The sequence below is a fragment of the Cryptomeria japonica genome, chromosome 5, assembly GCF_030272615.1.
Source record: "Cryptomeria japonica chromosome 5, Sugi_1.0, whole genome shotgun sequence".
NCBI classification, from domain to species: Eukaryota; Viridiplantae; Streptophyta; class Pinopsida; order Cupressales; family Cupressaceae; genus Cryptomeria; species Cryptomeria japonica.
This window is the reverse complement of record NC_081409.1, coordinates 242,612,037-242,629,958: the sequence shown is the minus strand read 5'-3', so window position 1 is coordinate 242,629,958 and position 17,922 is coordinate 242,612,037. Positions and strand designations below refer to the sequence as shown.

Genomic DNA, 17,922 nt, shown 5'->3' with positions numbered 1-17,922 from the left:
TGATGAGATAAGTTTTTGGTCTACTTCATTAATATATAGATTCAATCGATTATATATAGAAGGCTATGATTGAATATTTAATAGTATAGATGTATAAGTCTTTTGATAACTAATTAAATATTGCTCAAGATGAAAAGCAGCATGCTTGATTCTCGGCTGATGGCAAGAGCTACAATGTAGGCTCCTTTCATGTCTCTGCTTTCCCACTCCTGTTGTTACAGTGAGTTAATAAACAATATTGAAGTCTTTGTGTTAGTTTCGTAGTTGTAATGGTGGAAAAAACTAGGGTTTCATCAGTAAGGATAGTAAAATCACTAATTGTTTCCTTGGGGACAACTACATTGATAGAGGGGTGAACCTATTAGATTTAGCCACAATCTAAATATGGAAAGGGCTGAAATTATGATTAGATTCACTGGTTTATGTATTGCCCCCTCTTTCTAGTTGAAGATTGGATGATAATTGTGAAACTATAGAAAAACAAGGAATGATCAAAGTAAACTGTTGAAAATAGACTACTGCAAATATCCCACAGAGCCACAAATTGATATCTGGGTAAAATAAGATGTTTAAAACCTATTCCCAAAAGTTGGGCCTAATTTTTTGGGACCGAGTAGTACAGATTCGCCTTGGTCCTCCAAATTTTGCTCTGTTGAAAGTTGAACTTATTCATCACCATCAACTCTATTGGAATCTCTGAGCACAACTCCTGAGCCTCTTCCCTGCACACATAAAGAAAGGAAATATGGTTGTGGATAGGGGTTTGACCTAAGTCAAACTCTGGTTTACGAATTAACCTTGAATTGAATAATGTAAATACTAAAGTAAATGCTAGGAGATATACCTCAGATCTGCAATTGTTGATGGAAGGATCGGTGATGCAATGCTCTTTGAATGTAATCACAAATATTGAATGTAATGGCATGATAAACACATGAACATGAAAAACCCTAATCTCACACACATGCTTTCATGAAGATTGATGTAACTTTGCTCCATAATGCTTGAAGGATTAATTGTTGCTTTGAATCTTTGAAGATGTTTGATGATGAATGCTTAATCGATGTATGAATGATGGGGTATATGAGTGATGTCAAAATGAATTGATAGGATGTCTTTATATATGGCTCCCTAGGTAAATTACCGATTAGGCCAACCTCCAATGGTCAAGTGTAGCCACGGGGACCAAAATCCATTGGTGAGGGAAAGGGCTTGCCCCATTTCAAATTGGGGCCTTTTTAAGGGGGACTAGGGCGTTTTAGGGCGCCTTGGTCCAAGACCAAGGCACTCCATGCCTTGGTCCTTCAAAAACAGGACCGGTCAATCATGGAATAGGAGAAGATAGCCTCCGGGATAGGGCCCACCCAACATTGTCAATAGGTGACATCTGGGTTGGAGTAAAATGGGGCCAACATAGGTCTAGGTGGAGTGAAAATGGGACACGCTAAAGTAAGAGTGAAATCACAAGGAGATAAGACATCGCCAATTTCAAGGAACAAAGCCCCCAATCTTAGGATTTGAACTCACACGATCACATCTAAGGACACACAAAACAAGACAAAGACAAAAAAGCTAAACATAGACAAAAAAAGACAAAAGACACACAACCCAAGGGGTTAGTACTAAAAATAAAAAGGCTCCAAGTTAACTAGCTGAAGAGACCTCGATAGTGAAATATTTTAGCCACTAATATCCTTCTCGGAATGCTGTCACAAGAATACAAGTGATCACATAAAAAGAGCAAGAGCATGCATCAAGTGATGAACCATGATCCACAAATAGCAAATCTATGAGCTCATGGGGAGGAAAAAAGAGAGGACAGCTAGGTGATCCATGAGAAGAAGAGAAAGAGAGGCCGTAGAATCGACAAGCTAGCAAGCTGCATTATGCTAGGTGACCCACGGGAACATGAATACTCAGGGGACAACAAGCTGCGTTATGTTGTGTGATTCATGTAAATAAGGAGAGTCAGAGTAGTCTAGCAAGATGTGTTATGCTAGTTCCACTCTCTGAAAAAGGAAGAGTTGAATGGTCTAGCAAGTTGTGTCATATGTTAGTCAAGTCACCTTGCTGCATTTGCCACTGTCTGGTTTTAGGAGTTAAGCATCTCGTCCAAGAACTAGGTCTGGTTTCGAGCATGCAACAACTTGTATAAGACATGAAATAAAAACAAAATATGCCTAGTTTTGAGCATGAAGCATCTCGTATAAGACTTGTTGGTCTGGTTTCGAGAATGAACACCTCGTATAAGACTTATAAAAGGCTGTGTCTGGTTTTGGGAATCAAGCATCTCGTATAAGACTTGTTGGTTTGGTTTCGAGAATGAATACCTCATATAAGACATGTTAAATAAATAATATAGTACAAAGAGGGTGTTATGTATGCCCCCACTTTGAAATATAATTTAATAATAAATAATGATAATAATATTAAAATACAAAAGAATAAAAATATAATTTAAATTAAAATATAAAATAATATAGTTAAATATAATTAAAATTTAATTAAGTTAATGAATGGTCAAAAGACATGAAACGAAAAGTTGTGACTCCCTCAAACATGAGATATAAAAGGGAGAAGATAACCTCATTTGAGGGGGATAATTTGGGAATCAAAAGTGAAGATATGGTTTAAATAACAAGTGCAGAATTGATTGTGAAAGGTTGTGTCCCTTTCAAAGGACAGAAATAATAAAGAGTCACACTCTTTTAAAGGGTGCTAAGGGTGAAGGGTGTGTCTCTTGCCAAAGGGCATACATGATGAAGAGGTGTGACTCTCCCTCACATCGGAGGATATAAAGTGGAGAAGTTTTCATTTGACAAGTAGGGATCCATGGAATAGAAAAAAATATATGAAGCATTAGAAGCAGACCTAAGTCAAAATTATAAGAAAACCTGGAAGAATGATATGAGCATTTACCAAAGAGATCAGAAGACAACTACAAATCTTCGAATAGTAATAAAGCAGGCATTGAAGGAAAAGAAGAGGAAATATTAAATCAATAACCACAGAATCAGACTTGATGGAATAGAAAGGATTTTCACTCACACACACACACACACACTTATATCTGAGTATAGGCAGCAGATCAGATTGATATAAACAACAGACCTGTGTATTTAAAGAGGGAAACAACATCAAACTAAATCTGTCTAAAGTAGCACAATAGACTGAAAATAGACAACCTGCAATAGTTCTACAAGTATATTGGGCAAAATTTAGTGTCCTCCCAAAAGGGGACATTACACTTCACACAAGGAATAACATCGTATCATAAGCAAACACCACTCAACAAAGGAAAAGTGGATCCTGAGAAAGGATACGGAAAATCAATGCCCTCCAAGCATAGGGACAAAGAGAAGGATTACACAACCTCCAAAGAGAGACTATACATAAAAGATGTAGCACTTCAAGGAAAGAAAAAACTCCTATGCAAGGAACACACATGTACTCACATGAACGAATATTCAATGTGAGAGAAGACATCAAGATACTAAAAATGCAACTCAAAAGAAGAGGTAATCTTCGAAAAGGAGAGAGGCTTGAATATGCTATCCTTGCCCGCCAAGCATGGAAACAAAGATGAATTATGTTACTGTCCAAGTATGATTGAAAATGAAATGCATCACCACACATGACAAAGAGCCCCCAATAAGGTTAAACTACTAGTGCCATAGGGTGAGGAGCAACACAATAAGGTGAATGGAGTGCTAAGGCACTGCCTCTTCACCAAGAAAAGCTGCAAAATCAGTTGTAAGAGCTATGTGGCTCGATCATACTGTTCTTGAACAAATTCTTTAAAAGCTTTATAATATCCAAGAGAATGAGAATAACAATGTTAAAAAAGACAATGTTCATAACCTTCTTTATTCTTATTGTTATATCTTATGAAAGGAAAAACAACATTCTTATCATACTTCAATCTCCAAAAGAATCTTGTATCTAAGTTTTCTTGATTGCCAATAGGGGTAGGCCTTGTCTCTTGAGATGTAGGACAAGGTGTGCTAGTAGAAGGAGAAGGATTGTTTTCTATTATTTTGATAATTCCATCATCAATGAGTCCTTGTATTCTATTTTGAAAATCAGGACACACTCATTTGCATGATGATCATTAGTTTGATGATATGAGCTAAAAGGATTATATGAGGAACAACTACCTTTTGATGGACGATAGAGTTTATGTTTTGCAAAATACTCCTTAAGCTTTCGAACTTTAAGGAGATCATCCATAGGTAAATGATGAGGATGTCCTAGACCTTCGGTACCAACTTGTGAAGTTGGGTTTATAGGGATTTTGATTCCTTGTTCATATTTTCCAAGTCTTGGTCCATTATAACCACACCTATAAGAATATTTCAATTGTGAGGAAGGAGGACTATTATCATGAATTTCTTTAAAATTTGTAGTGTAAGGGCACATGGATGGATCAAAGGGATGATTAGATGAAGGTGGTATATCCTTTGTAGGGAATTTCTCCTTTTTATCATTATTCATATCCTCTTTGGTTGTTTGGGAAGGAGGTTCGTTATCATCTAAAGCTTCATCTTTGCTTAATGTTATATGACTAGATAGGTCATGAATGAAATGCATAACATCATCTTCCCTACAAATTTGTTGATGGTTGAGATAAGCTCTAGGAGAATAAGGAGGATCTAAAGAGATTGATATACCAACATTTTAGAGTCCTCCTGCATGTGAGTAAACTTGCGAGTCACTCGGGGGAGGGTTTTTCATTGCGAGTACTCGCCGTGTCTGCAAACTATGGTTTGACAACATAGCTTTCTAGTGTAGTTGTCTGCCTTTAACTTGTGTTTTAAGTTTAACTCACATTCTATCTTTAGTTTCTAGGTGTGATTCAAGCTCTAGTTGGTAGAGATAAACATAGTCTGCATTTTGTTCTTCACTGTATTTTGGGGACTAGTTTGCTTCATTAGTATATCAACAAATCTGTTGATCAATTTCTTTCAGATACACCTAGGATGGACAACCTTTCTCAGGCAATATTATCAATGTCATTGTATTTAAAAATGCTTTATTTTTAACTGTTAATGGTTTTTCTTTATTAGAATTATGTTTCTGGAATTTTTATGTTTTGGTAATTTACTTTACAGTAAATAAGGTGAAGAAGGTGATGGAAAAGGTTCCTTCGGGGAGTATTAGCAAAGTCATTGAAAATATGCTAAATACCGGAAATCTCAATACTCAGTCTGGTCTTGATCTTCAACAGGTGTGAGTTATTCTACATCTCTATTTATTAATTATCTGTAATGCTCAAAATATTTCTTTTTTTTTCATTAGTTCATAGTGGATGCACCTTAATATGGAACTATAACAGAGTTTTTTGTTGCAAATGCTAGTAGAAAGTATTGGTTTATGACATGTTCTGCAGATTATGATTTAATACATTTCCAGATACAATCATCATTTCCATTTATTATGTGTGGTTTCTACCTTGTCGAGAAGTGTTATGTCAATGATAGAAACCTTACATTTTAAACTGCAGTTTATGTATCTTTTAAAAATGTTTTCGAGTAATGTATTGATATTGTGAATTTGACATTAATGTGTAGTTGTCCTTTTAGGTGGAGAATGTACACAAGTAGGATCCGTAGCTATATACATATGTGGATTTGTTTGTTTGAAGGCTTAAAAACCCGTGTCTGCATAAAGAAAATCTAAGTTTCTGGTCATGGTACATGAACACAGAGTTTGGGTATGGTGGTATGACAATAGTTTTTCCTTGGGTATGAGTATGGGTTTGGCCACACACACACTCACATAAAATATATATATTAAATTTCTTAAAATTATAAAATATAAAAACAGTGATACACAATTGCCAATAAGCAAAATATTTAAATACCTCATAATTTGTGAAAATGAAAATACTAATAAATTAATATTTCAGTGATTTGTCTGTCTTACATGGGTAAGTGTCCCTACCCCTCAAACCTTTGTCCCCATCCCGTGAGGCGTTTTGGGCACGGGGGGATGTCCCCTAGTCACCCCCATAATATGAGAATATGGAAACGTCCCGGAATGCGGCGCCAAATTTGGAGACTGCAGGAAACATGTAGGGGACTCCTAGCTGTCCCTAAGGCAGTTGGAACGTCTTAGACGTCCCTTGATCATCCCAGGGACGTCTAGGCATCCACTACGAAAAAGCAAACTTTAATAATGTTAAAAATATAGTTTGTAACTATTAAAGAAAGACTGTTAAAATATATGGTGACAGCATTATAACAGCAGTATAACATGACAACATTCTAACTGCAATTAAATTAATCATGAAAGCAGTGACAAGGACTGTAGTATAACAGCAATACATACATCATGATTCAAATTCATAATTGATGATATAAGATTTATAACACGGAAGTTTCTAGTTTCTACAGTCATTGCCCATTATTTTAACATTGTCATGTTATATTACTGCTGTTATATTGCTGTTCATTGAGTCAGAGAAAATTTGACCCTCTCATTCATATATGTATATATATTGCCCTCTCCCACCGTCCCCAAAAAGTGGCCCTATCACTGAAACGTGTCCCTTGCTGTTCCCTTCTCCCCGTCCCCATGATGTCGTGGAAATAGTGAATTGTCAAATGTTAATACACAACGAAAATTACAATCAATATTTAATAATCTTCATATTGCTCTTCATCAAAAACATCAAAGTTAACATTTTGTTCAATTTCATTTGAACCACAGTCAGTTGCAGTGCCACTCCACTAGCCATGCCATGTGCAAAAGGTACCTCAGCTATAGAGACTTCAACAAGCTGTGGAACTGTAGCATCTAAGTCAACATTTTTAGGAATTAGATCCCAATTCTTAGTCACCCTCTCATTGTAATTAGGTGTCTTATATGACAAGAGATGCAAGTTGGAGTGCACAAAGACCAAATACTCACCTTTTTTGGCAGCCAATTTGTTGCGCTTAAACGAGTATGTACTACAAATAAATAGTGACTCGGCCATGTATTGCAAAATACTGCAAATAAATAGTGACTTGGCCATTTATGTACTACCTTTTATGAGTATCTTTTTTGTACTTGTTTCAAAGAGCACAAACATCATGATTTTATGAAGTGAAATGGCCAAACTCACTCAAGATAACACTTTGTATATCTACATCTAGGAAGCAACAATATTTTAGTCCTTATATGGGAAGGAAAAGTATCTTTTTGCTATAGTACTTTGGGGACAAATTAAATGTTAGGAAATGCAAGGGTGTGGTCATCTTGTTCTAATAGTAAAAAATAATCCTTTGCACTCTTTTGAAAAATGCTTCCATTGGGTTATGCTTCTTGACTTCTTTTATGGTCCTTATTTTTCAGCAATGGAGTTCATGACATATGTCATCATAATTTTTATTCAAACATGGACGATCTATATTAGTATACCTAATCATGTCGGTGATGGGCTAAGTGAAATTTAAAACATATTCCATGCGAGCCGACCACCCATCATCTAGGATCAATCCTTTTACTTTTTAGGCTTTCTTTGTACTTGATTGCCTCCATATAGTCCAAAATTCCAAATAATGGTGATGATCATGGTGCTCGATGCATCTCACACCTTGTGTCATCTTAAGATGGTTTTGTGTGATGCAAATTAAGTTTAGACAACCTAACATGGTGTAAAAAAACAAATTAAAATATTTAAAGGTAGATGACTTGTTGGAGAAGAACTTGAAGGTGCTTTGTGACATATGTTGATTAGTCACAAACATTTGAATCTCCTTAGCCTTCATGCAAATTTCTTTGATCCAATCGATCTTCATGCCAATCTTTTGCAATATTAAATCAATTTTTAGCTGACCGTAAATCTAGCTGCCGTACAATTTTTAGCATTGCCCATTATGACTTGGACAACGTTTTTAGGGCCCACCATTATAACGGATTTTATGAGGGTATTGGCGATGAAATTGGCATCCTTCACTCGCCCTCACAATCTGCTACCTTCAAAAACATTGTCCTTGTAGGGGATATTGCTATGAAACAAATCAATGGTCTATTTTTTCAATCTTTCTATGCATTAGAAATGATGGACACACTTGTTTCAGCCATGTATCTTTGATTGCTCTCATGATGTCTCTATTAAAACTTTCTCCTTTGCTGTTAAGGTGCTTCACTGTTCACACCATTTCATTCTTTGGACAAACATAATCCATAGGTGCATTGGCAACGGACTTCACCATATCTCACCAATATGTTGATCTAACAAGGTTGAAAGAAATTTTATTGCCATAAATGAAATGAGCAATGCTCTCATCTGCGACATCTCTCAGTTAATTCTTGAAGGCTTACAATGGGCCTTGTTTATGTGAACGAAAAATAGCATTCTCTTCTTTGAAAGATGGTGGGAATGGCATGAAAGGATGTAGGCCAGCCAGCTGTGATAAGCTGCCAGGAGGTTTCTACAAGGCTTTATTGGCAAGAAGATGTGCTCTTTCCTTTGATATACTACTTGCCATGTTGACACCCTCTTATGCTTTAATGTACCCCATTGTTTGTTGCTTTGACAATGCTTTTTTATTCGGCCCTTGACAAAATTTAATTCCGATGTTGGCAAGAGCGCACAAGTGAGTTTTCACTTCATTGTATGAGCTTTTATATTCAGTTACATATTGTTTACAATGCCAACAGTAATTCTTGTTATTTTAAACCCTAGGTATGTTAACCAGATTTATATAATTGATTATGCCCTAGGTTGTATTCAGATTTGCAGTATTTTAGTAAAGCAACATAGATTAAATTGTGCCCTAGATTGTAATCAGATTTGCAGTATTTTAGGAAACCAACATAGATTAAATTGTGCCCTAGATTGTAATCAGATTTGCAGTATTTAGTAAGCCAACATAAATCAGAAATAGAACAGAAGACAAACAAGCATACCCTGGGAAACCCTCCAAGGAGGAAAAAACCCAGCATGAAAGACCCACAGGTCAGATTATATATTCTCCTCTAAATATAAGTACAATACTTAGCTTGAATCTGATCTTCACATATCAGATCTGTCCTTGTATGCTTCAATGACTTGCATCAAGATCTACTATGTCCCCTTGGACAATTTCGCACCAAGCTGAATAAGTTCGCACTCTTCCTTAAGTTCGCACAGCAGAGCTAAATCGCCTTTTGATGTAATTGAACTCGATGATGATTGACTTGCAAATTGTCATTTACTTATATGCATCTTTTATTCTTTGTAAGTCGGCCTCCTTGTTATTTTTGGCGCTAATGTTTAGATGGTGTGTATTTAGCGTGGCATTGTGAATTAGGATAGGGTCACGTTATTTTAGGGTAGGACCCGGTCCTAAAGGGGGTTCGGATGTTGCCTTAAGGCAATCCGAACCCCTATACCCCTAGTTACAATCAACAATTCTGCCTCTAGGAAGTTTTTCATTTATTGTTGTGTGTTGCCAAAAAGATGATGTTGCATCAAATTTAAATGAACTCTTTGCATTGGGGGCAACTAAACTAGCACTACCGGCCATTTTGTATTAACATTGAACAGAAAAACGTTACAAATCTACAACCCTACAACTTGAAAATTAAAAAAATTGGCATCATAACCCCTTATTATGCATAAAATCTTTATAAAAATTCAGAACTTTATTTTTTTTGAAAGAAATATAAAATCTTCAAAACTTGAAAAAAATTAAACATTCACTCATCTTTGATGGTAAATCTTCTCTGTAAAGCTATTTGTAGGTTTAACTCTCTTGTAGCTCCTCAACTTTGAAGAAAATCAAGCAACATTGAAAACCTAACAATGGTAGTTTGGAGGCAAAAACTGCTATTTTGGTCCTTTGTGTTGATGAAATAGAAAACAAGTCATATGCCCCCACTTTAGGGCAACATTTCGCCTTTGAGAGAATTCTTATAAAAAAAATATCAAAAGTACTTTTTTTGGTTTTGGGGCCAAGCATCATAGGTCCCCTTGGTTTACCTAAGTTTCACATGGGACCACCCAAGGTCCCATTTGGGCACCTTGGGTTCCTTGTGGGTTCTTCACACCTCAAGTGAGACCTTGGGCAAACCCAAATGGAGTAGACCCATATGGGTATAGGAGAGTTCCAAGAGAACTCGATATCATAGAAGAAAACACCTACTAAACATAAGTGAAAGGGTAACTATTGGAGGACTTGGGAAGCTCATGTAGAGATGTGAGATTCAATATAGGTTGTTTTGGTTGTAGTTCTTAGTAAATGGGTGTTGCTTTGATTGAAAGTGATGATTATGCCTTATTTCCAAAATAGATAAGCATCAGTTTCTTATAGGAAATCTAAGCGAGCAAAGTAGCAAAAGTGCTTTTTTTGACACACACACACACACACACACACACACACACACACACACACTTTGTCACACTCCCATTTTTATAAATCGTAAATTTTTTGGATAGAGTGTCCTCAAGAAGTTTGTTGGGATGTTGTTTTGTGTTTTTATGAGTGATCCTTGTATGGGTTGTGCACATAAGGAAGTGGATGACCCATTGTGTATTTGGTGTTCCCACAAGTGGAGAGGAAAATTGTAGTCTATGTTTTGAGAATTTGAAAAGCTATTATGTTAAAGCAATATAAAATTCATAAAATACCAAAACCTTCCTACAAACTTGTAGAAGCATAACAATAGAAGATCAAGACTTATGTAAACAATACTTATGAACTAATTACTCAAGAAACTATACTTATGAAACCACTGACTTATATAAGACATGCCCATCCAAGCTTATATGCATTCTCCATTGGCATGATTTGGATCCCAAGAGATATCCATTGGATACTGTTGTGCGTTCTGCACACATACCCTGTCATGGACAGGGGACCCCATCATTTTTTGAAGTTTGCCTGAATGAGAGAGGGAGGGCCGTAGGAAAGTTCGGATCTTTCTTGAGTCTTTTAGTTTTTGTGTAATCCCGTGATAACCCTGAGTCTAGGCGCCAAAGTATGTTGAGAGGTGTTCTATGTAAAGAGTTTTAAAAGCAAGATTCAAACTTTTACCTCCAGATGTAAATCACACATTCTTGCAGCGAGACACGAAATTCAAAACGTTAAAGCTCAAGCCGACCTCCAAGGCCGAAATAAGAGAAAATTAGTGTAAGAGCCTTAAGTCTTAGGGCGAATTCATGTTGCCCTTGCGTTTGTCATCAAGCCTTCAAAGGCCGCAAGAATCAAGTTCGCACAAACACTTCTCCTGGGCCTAAATTTGAGGGAAGGCACAAATCGGCCTAATTGCTCGAATTGCAAGATTAAAACTGTCAAATCCGGCCTTTATACCCAAAATACAAAGTCGTTCCAAGTTAAAATCGGCCTCCTACAAGCCAAGATTTGAGGGAAGAAGTTAAAGTTGGTCTAGAAGGCCAAAATGAGAACCCAAAGTTGGCAAATCGGCCCCAAGGCCGAAATTCAAACAAGCAAGGCACAAATCGGCCTAGAAGGCCAAAGTGCGAGCTGCAAATCGTCCTTCAAAGCCGAAATAACACTTAAAATGAAAATATCATCTCCTAGGCCGAGTTAAGAGAGGCTTGCAAAGATGCCCTGTGAGCCGAAAATAACAAAGAATCCAAAAGAGAGTTTTATAACAAAAGCTCGCAAAAGTTCTTTTCTAGCCGAAAAACGAGTCACTAAGTGAAAGTCGTGAAAAGTTTCTTTCAACCGAAAATGAGAATAACTGAAAATCGCGAAAAGTTTCTTTCAACCGAAAATGAGAATAACTGAAACTCGCCAAAGTTGCTTCTAAGTTGAAACTAAACTTAAGTGTAAAGTCGCGCAAAATGAGTTAATGAGCTGAAAACAAGAAGAGGAGCCAGAATCACGCATTTTAGCTTATTTGGCCGAAGATGGCCAAAACGTTTAAGCTCGCCAAATGAAATGAAGAGCCAGAATCACGCAAAGGGTCTTCTTTTTAGCCGAAAATTATTCAAGAACCAGAATCGCGCAAGGAGGTCCATGAGTAGAAAGTCAATCAAAATGAACTCAATCTCACATTTTGCCAAAGGAGAGATCGCTCAGTTTCATCCAAATGGCCGAATTTCATTTCGAGTGAAGGGCCGAGTCTTTTCTTAAGATTGAGGGTTTGCATTTCGGCTTTATAAACCGAATTTCAAAGTCGAGTTTGCACTCCCTTCCAAAATCAAGTTTTGCCCAAGAGGGGGTATGGCTTATATTTCACTCAAGAGGGACGAAAGAAGAAAAAGTTCGGCCTCTTGGGTAACTTTGCAAAGTATGTAAAGGGGGGGTGCACATTTCACGATGAAGCACGATCCTTACAATTCTCCCCAAAGGACCGAATTTCTTGCACAAAGGGGGGCATTTCTTTTTAAATCTTGCATTTTGTCTAAAGGCCCCGACCTTGCAAAGACGACCCGAGTTTGCAATATGTTCTAAATGGCCGAATTTTAACAAATGATGGGTTAGGTGTCTGTATTTTCACCTTAAACGCCGAGTCAAAAGGAAGTCAAGCCATTGCCTCTCAAGGCTGAATTTTTCCCCTTGGTCTCAAAATAAGTGCAAAGATATAAAGTTAATGGTCGAATTTCATTGTCAGAGAGGAGGCGTTTGAGCATCTTCTGCCTTCGCCAACCGGAGGCCCGACATTACCTAAATAAAGTTCAATTAATTTTTATAATTTTTCAAAATGATTATTAAAAGTGGAATTGATTGTTTGCAGGTCGAAGGCGTTGTCGGGAAGAATCAGGAGAAAGCCTGAAACGTCAAGGAGCCTTGATCGCGACCAACACCGGATGAGGAAATACAGGAACGCACGACGAAGCACGGAGAAGCTCACCACCACCTGAACCACAAAGTTGAAGTCCACCAGCAAGATTGAAGACAAAAAGCAAAAGAACATTCAAAATGTGCAAACTCAGAAATGCATAGCTGGATTTAATTCCAGAAATTCTGTTTAAAGAACTGAAATTGTTTATTGTAAAGCTGCCTGTGTGTCCCGCTCAAGATATTTTGAAACAAAGGGGAAACAGGTCAGTTGTGGATAAGTTTTGTCTAACTGCCAAATTGACTAAATTAAAGCCAAATAGTTGTAGGTAGTTGGATAGTGGTTGCGTGGATAACTGAGAATTGAGTTGGCATGGGTTAAAGCTGCTCACTGATTGAATATGTAAAGTCTATAAAAGGCAGAGGCCTTTCTTTTGTAAAGGGTTAGATTATTGTTAGATTTTTAGGCAGTTAGATTGTTAGATTTCAGTTCGAATAGGTTAGAGTTTTGTAGAAAGTTAGATTTTAGGAGTAGCATAGAAATGCTTAGAAATTGTTGTAATAGGCAGCTAGAATCAATATAATGGACATTGATTTGGTGTTTATCATGTTGGTTTTAGTCTATTGGCATGGTTTCTTTCAGCAATTTAGATAGATCTTTCTTTTTTGGGTGTGCAGGTATCTGATGGATTTGGGCTCATATGATTGAGGATATGCTGATTGTGTATCCTTGTGTATGGTTAGCTTGAGCCTTTAAATCGTGTTTAGTTCAATTGCAGGTGTCTGTCTGAGCTGCGCCAGAATTGGTTGCTTAGCCATGCACCTGCAGTCTGAAAATCTTCCAAGTCCCCTTGAAGATTGCACCGTTCCTGTGAGGTTGTGAGTTATTTTGGCCAAGCAGGGATTGGTTATGTTGAATCCGTCTACCGGCATACCAGTCTTGTTAAGTTTAGGTTTCCTAAACCCTTCCCTTTTGATTTTATTCCCTAGTCTGAGAATCACAGTAGACCAGCTTGTTGTAAACGTAAGTCCCCTTGTGCTCCCAGCAAAACACATCGACCGTTGAGTTTTCCTACAGTCAAGAACTGACATTTGGAACCTTGAGGTTGTCCCCTTTGATTGATTAAAAACAGCATTAGGGATTCCTTATACAAGAGAGGATATGATACTCAACGAGAACATTGTATTCTGCATTGGCCGGATAGAGTCATAGCAATACGCGACTTTAGACACGTCAACAGATACCACTCTTAATTGTTGGAACTTGGAATATAGAAGTGTTATATATAGAAGTAAATATTGAAAAACAAGTTCAAAGTATAAATGATTTTAGTCCATGAGATGCAAGCAAGATAGAATTGTAATAGATAAAATGGTTGCTCTTTCATGCGTGAATTGGAAAGGAGTAATGATGAAGTCATTTGGTGGGTTCGGTCCCATTACCAAAGAAAGTAGAGATGGTGCCAATGTGATCTAGTATTTGTACCATCCTGTGCCAAAGGAATAGTCAGTATTGAAAGTAATTTAATTTGTATGAGACTTCACTTAATTGGAGGTTCTGTCGGATTTTGGTAGATCTTAGATTTGGGTTTATGTTGATGCTAGTTATAGTTGACAAACTCGGTGATTACTCGCCTATTTTTCACCAATTTAACTCACTAATTATATTTGTTGAACTCTAGGAGCTTGACAAGAAACTCGCTAGACACATTAAAAATGCGAAACATGAAAGAATGAAGAATTAAAGTGGAAAAATATTGTCAAAAAAGTCATGATTTTGTCCTATAAATGCATGAACACCCCTCACATTTCCTCACATAGCACTTAGAGAGCAAATATTCATCACAAAAATATGCCAAATATGTAGTGATAAAATTGTGAAAATGGTGTGTGACATAAGTTTTGTGTGGTTTCAAACGCTTTAATTTGCTGCCCTCAAGCCTCGTGAGGGGCACTACCCCTTGTCCCTGCTGGGGGTGTTGCCCCCAGATCTCCACTAGGGGCATTACCCCTCAACCCCAATGAAGTCTCCACTTTGTCATGCCATACCATAACTCTAGGGGCATTACCCCTCAGCCCCAATGAAGTCTCCACTTTGTCATGCCATACCATAACTCTGCCCTTACAACACAATCCACAATGTGAAAGGACATCTAACCCAAGCCTTTTTATATATTAAACTTGGATGATAGCACATGGGAGGCCGACTAGACTCATGGAAGAGAGCCGGCCAGTTCAAAACTATACAATTATTTTGACCAAGAATTGCTTAGAATAGCTTTATAAAACGAAGATTTATCCTAATAAATTTTAGGAAAATAGGGAGGCTGACTTAGGCTAACCTAAAAGAGATTAAAAATGGTGAATTGTTTATGTAGGCTGACTCAAAAGAGATTAATTTTTTTTTTCGCATGTGACTATTTAAGGGCCAACCAAGGCAAAATAGGGAGGGCCGACCTAACTAATGGACATGACTTTTCCACTGTAGAAGATATAGAAAGGAGGAAATCTTATTGACAAGAGGGATTCAGAAAAAGTAAGGAAAATCATTAGAAAGAGCAGAGAAAATAAAAGGGGCAGCGTTTAGTAAGTATAAAGCAGCAGTCTAGTTCTCAGAGGCAGAAAGGAAGATATATCAGAATTGTTATAAGCAGAGCTGAATAGGTGTTTATGCAGAACTGTGATGGAGGATGTATAAAAGGGCAGATCAGTTTGTAAGGAACCAAGCAAGTTGATTGAATAACAAGGAAGACAAAGAAAGAACATCGAAGAAAATCAGCAGTTTCATAATAGCGATCAGATCAGATCAGAATCTGTATTAGTCAGCAGGCAGTGACATCGTGGTATGCATGGATATGTATGTGTTTAATATGTATGCCGACACACAATTTCATATATATTAGACATAAGTAGTAACATGGATTTCTAAATAGCAACAATAAATCATGGCAAGGTGAGGAAGGAAATACAAGGAGAGAGAATGGCTATAGGATTCCTCACTAGGCACACCACCTCATATGGATGGCGGAAGGCCACATGAGGCCAAGAGGGATGGTATATCCACTCTTGGGCCTAGGGTAGAGGATTGCTTTGGGCACCCTATTGTAGGTTCTCCTCCAACCCTTGCATTGATTGATTGTTGAGATGGATTCAAGCGAGTCTCAATCATTGGAGGATGAATAAGGGTGGCATGATGAGGGAGAACAGCTATAGGATACATCAGTAAGGACACCACCTCATATGGATGGCAAAAGGCCACATGAGGCCAAGAGGGATGGTATATCCGGTCTTGGGCCTAGGGTAGAGGATTGCTTCGGGCACGCTATCATGTCTCCTAATGTGAGCTTTGTTATGATTGAACCCAAGCAATAAATTAGATAGGCTATATGACTAAGATAATTTTTGAATATATAATCTTTAACCCTAGTAATGGTTGATCTTGTGAATTGTATCCTCAATATTTGTCTAACATGATTGCAGGATCTCAACAAGGATCTATTTGGCTTTAGATCGTTTGGGCAAAAGTTATAGTAACTATATTATGTTCCTTGTTTTATTGAATTTGTGATTCTAGGGCAAAATATAGAGTAATCCAAAAGGGGACATTACACACTCCTAGGCTACAATTAGTTATTGGGATCTCTTCTTAGATAAGAAATTTGATTACAATGAGGGGAGTTGGGACCGGAGACTAGAATCGAACTTAGACAATTATCTTTATCACTATCATAATATCATTGATCAATGATGAAGTATTTGACTATCAAAGATTCAAATGCCGATATTATTAACCAAATAGAACACAACCTTCAGCTTTGCACAAGAAAGGTAGACAACACATTAGAGGAGGTAATTGATTTGGTCAAGTTAGAGCCTCAAACACGGTCTCCAATGTCTAGCAAGGGGCTGCAATGGAGTGCAACAATTAGAACTTCTCCTCAAGTTTCACTAGATTAAGGAAGAAGAAGATGTAAAATTTGTAATATGCAATTTATTAATTATGATGATGATTTCAATGGCAATCATCATAAGTTCATAACAGTTACCAGCTAACTATTGTATTAGGAATTTGCATGATAATGTGATTTTATACTTTATATTCAAATGAATGAAATTTAATAGAACACTTTTTAGTACAATTAATGAGATGGAGTTTCAAATTTTAGTTGTCAAGTTTTTTGTCAAGTTTTTCCTGAGTCTTTGCCGGGTCACAAATTTTGGGTTTGTTGAGGTTTTGCCGTGTCTAAGTTTGATGCTAGTAATCAAAGTTGAATGCAATTAGGTCATTCAGACTTTATATAAACCAGTGAACCACGGGGACGCGTCCCCCCCCTTTTTGGGCGCGTCCCCCCGTCAGAAACGTCTCGGGGACGGGGGGACGGGGACGCGACGTCCCCCGCCGTCCCGCCACCGCCACCCAAACGCCGCCGGGACGCGGAGACGTCCCCGCGTCCCCGCGTCTCCCAGGGAGACGTGGAGACGTGGAGACGTCTCCTTGGGAGACGTTTGGGCGTCTCCCAAAGAGACATGGAGACGCCTCCACGTCTCCTTGGGAGACGTTTGGGCGTCTCCCCGTCCTTCAAGAGACGTGCAGACGTCTCTCCAAGGACGGGGAGACGCCCAGACGTCTCCTGTCGCCCCCACTTATATGCAATGTTTAAAATTAAAATTTTAAAAAAAAGTGAGTTTTTAAGTTTTTGGAGGGTTAAGGGGTAACTCTAATTGCGATGCCCCTTGACCCCAACTTGGGGGCGCTGCCCCCAAACCCCCGTTGAAAAATATAGGGGGAAACTGCGCCGATAGAAGTAGGGAAAATCTAACCTCCGAGTTTGATTAGGCTCCATATAACAACACAACTTAGAAATCTTGGTATTTAGATTTAGTATTTCAAATTTCCTATAGTCTCATTTCAAATGTAATTCTTACACTGTAATATTGTCATACATCTTTTCAAAACTAGTTTTTCAAGTACTATATGTATATGTACAAGTATATGAGCACCACCACCCCGCCACCCCCCCCGCCGCCGTCCCCTCGCCGTCCCCCCGCCGTCCCCAAATTTAGGCCCTTGGTCCCCCCGTCCCGGAAACGCGTCCCCCCCGTCCCCCCGTCCCGCCGTCCCCAACGCCCGTGGAACACTGATATAAACAATCTAAGTTATCAGTTGTGGTACAAGGTCAGTACAGGTACGACTATAGATACA

General features: G+C 38.0%; 1 protein-coding gene across 1 annotated transcript in view; it reads left to right on the top strand.

Annotated features, from left to right (window-relative positions):
• Window positions 1-17,922, top strand: part of LOC131028829 (DNA-directed RNA polymerase I subunit 2) — a 220,399-nt gene that overhangs the window by 79,748 nt on the left and 122,729 nt on the right. The window contains exon 14 of the mRNA XM_057959181.2: window positions 5,112-5,227. Coding sequence (XP_057815164.2) covers window positions 5,112-5,227 — 116 coding nt within the window. The remainder of the gene's footprint in view (window positions 1-5,111; window positions 5,228-17,922) is intronic.